This window comes from Sinocyclocheilus rhinocerous, unplaced genomic scaffold (assembly GCF_001515625.1).
Source record: "Sinocyclocheilus rhinocerous isolate Xijiao unplaced genomic scaffold, SAMN03320098_v1.1 scaffold2138, whole genome shotgun sequence".
In the NCBI taxonomy this organism is placed as follows: Eukaryota; Metazoa; Chordata; class Actinopteri; order Cypriniformes; family Cyprinidae; genus Sinocyclocheilus; species Sinocyclocheilus rhinocerous.
Genome location: NW_015656024.1, coordinates 379248 through 382100, shown reverse-complemented (window position 1 = coordinate 382100; position 2853 = coordinate 379248). Strand labels below are relative to the sequence as shown.

The window sequence follows — 2853 nt, the reverse complement described above, 5'->3', positions numbered from 1 at the left end:
TGTGACACTGAAGACTGGAGTAATGATGTTGAAAATTCAGCTTTGATCACAGGAATAAATTAGATTTTTAAAATGTATAATAAAAATATACACTACCGTTCAAATGTTTGGGATAAGAACGATTTTTTATGTTTTTTAAAGGAGTTTCTTGTGCTCATCAAAGCTGCATTTATTTGATCAAAAATACAGGGAAAAAATGTAATGTGAAATATTATTACGATGTAAAATAAAGTTTTTCTATTTTAATATACATTAAAACATAATTTATTCCTGTGATCAAATCGTGATTCAAAATATCCCACCACAGGACAATCAGCTGAGAGAGGAATGAAAATTAAGACACTAGAGCCCATTCCAATGTTCGTTACAAATCCCACCATCAACTGAGAACTGAACTCTGAAGGAAGTTAATGTAGATGAATCAGGGTTAATACCATATGGATATACATTTAAATGCTCTATCCTTTAAACATGTGGGGTTAGTAAGGAATTAATAGTTTTATTCAGCAAGGATGCATTCATTTGTCTTTCAAAAGTGAAAGCCATTTATAATGTTTCAAAAGATTTCTATTTTATATAAATGGTGCTCCTGTGAACTTTCTATTCATCAAAGAATACTGAAAAAAGTATCAGTTTCCCAAAAAATATTTGGCAGCAAAACTGTTGCCAACATTGATAATTCTAATAATAAATCAGCATATTAGAATGATTTCTGAAGGATCATGTGACACTGAAGACTGGAGTAATGATGCTGAAAATTCAGCTTTGATCACAGGAATAAATTATGTTTTAAAGTATATTAAAATAGAAACCATTATTTTATATTGTAATAACTTTTTGCAAGATTACTGTTTTTTTTTTCTTCTGTATTTTTGATCAAATAAATTTTTTTTTGATGAGCATAAGAGACTTCTTTAAAAAACATTACTAGTCTTACTGATCCCAAACTTTTGACCGGTAGTGTATGTAGAAAACTGAAATGAAATTTTACTATATTACTATTGGTACTTTATTTTTGATCAAATAAATGCAGCCTCGGTGAGCAGAAGAGACAAGAAAACATGCATTAATAAAAACGTCAACCAAGTGCATAAATCTTCAAAGTAAAAAGCGTTAAAGTGTTCCACTTTGTCATAATGTTTCATTAAATGAATTCAATTCCACTGTCTGTCAGTTAAAAATCATAATTCTTTGATTTTAACAGATTAGGAAGAAGCTTCTTCTGAAGCAAGCTGCAATGGACAAGTCAGAAAAGGCCAAGAAGCTGCGAGAACAGAGGAAATATGGCAAAAAGGTCAGTTTTAAAACAGCTGCCAGATTCTCCCAGAGTGATGTTTTTGGGTCTTGACAGACCTGGGTTTAAATCTCTGGCTCTACAGGTTCAAACACAGGTGATTCAGAACAGGCAGAAGCAGAAGAAAGCAATGCTGTCAGCTGTAAAGAAGTATCAGAAAGGTACATTTTCACACGTGTACATCATTAAAGCAAAGTGTTTTCACGTCATCTCAGTTATTTACCAATATTATCCAGGGAAAGTTTTAGATTCCTTATTCGTGGAGCACATTTTCACTCGTCCTCATGTCCCACAGGAATGACAGATAAATTGGACTTCTTGGAAGGAGATCAAGATCAGAGACCGAAAGAATCAGCAGCAAAAAAGCAAGTAAACAAAAAAGGGTAAGCGATGACACTATATATTTTCAGTAGCTTTACAGTACTTCAGCTGTTATTTTTCAACAGGAAGTGCCATAACAATTCCCAGATTCCCTGATTTTAGGTCTTCCTATTTTATGGGGAAATATTTAGTTAAATGCTGTTTTGTAATTGTGTCTAATTGTGTTTAAGTGAATTTGGCTGTATATCCGATTTTTTTTTTTTGTAATTAGTTGACATTTATCTGGTCAAATGTAATGCTGTCAACCTTAACAAGATGTTCAGGGGGTCACCGAAAGAAGTCTACTTGTATTATGAAACTTATGATGGTAGATTTCACAGCTCTGATTGCTATTTTTTTATTCATAATTTTGGCAGCTCCTGAAATGGGTCATATCATTAACATTGCCTGAGCAGCTGAGTTAAATACGCTCATGCGTTTATTGCATTTTATAAAGTTTGTCCCTTTTAATGCCGTTCATCTGTACGAAGAAAACTGTTCGCTGAAACATCCACAACGTTAACAAGAGCATTGCAGAGCGCACAGTGTATCTGTTGATCTAATGCGTGAAAGTTGCGATCATTTCTATAATTACATTACACACACACACACACACGTATACTAATCTAATTTGCAACCTGATTATATGATCAATGATCAGACAGATGTACATGTAAAAAGTATTGCCCTCATAGAAAGCTTTAATGTAATTGGCTTCTTCTTTTGTTGGTAGCTTGTACTGTATTATTTTTTTGAAAGAAGTACCTTGACTGTTTAACTACTTAAAAAGAGATATTTCACCCAAAAATGAAAATTGTTGTTTACTCACCCTCATGTCGCTCCTTCCATTGTTTCTTAAATTTTTTTTGTGTGACAAAATAATATATTTTGGAGAATATTTTAACATATATTGTTATTTTTATTTCTCATTATTTATTGTCATGTTTTTTAGTCCAAATTCTAAGAAGAAATACAAGGATAAGAAGTTTGGCTTTGGGGGAAAGAAGAAGGGCAGCAAATGGAACACCAAAGACAGCCATGATGACGTTTCAGGATTCAAGGCCAGAATGGCTCATGGGAAAGGTGGGAAACATTTCGGCAAAGGAGGCAAGACGAATGTAAGTGTTTTATTTTATTTTTTACATCAGTACTGTTATATTCTAACATTTTAAAGACCTCCCTCACATGTTTTCATCTCT

The 2853-nt window shown here is 32.8% G+C and overlaps 1 protein-coding gene across 1 annotated transcript in view; it reads left to right on the top strand.

Annotated features, from left to right (window-relative positions):
• The window catches only part of LOC107719274 (probable rRNA-processing protein EBP2), an 8343-nt gene that overhangs the window by 4339 nt on the left and 1151 nt on the right, over nucleotides 1–2853 (top strand). Inside the window, exons 4-7 of the mRNA XM_016526667.1 lie at nucleotides 1205–1294; nucleotides 1380–1455; nucleotides 1590–1677; nucleotides 2607–2772. Of these exons, the coding sequence (XP_016382153.1) occupies nucleotides 1205–1294; nucleotides 1380–1455; nucleotides 1590–1677; nucleotides 2607–2772 (420 nt within the window). The remainder of the gene's footprint in view (nucleotides 1–1204; nucleotides 1295–1379; nucleotides 1456–1589; nucleotides 1678–2606; nucleotides 2773–2853) is intronic.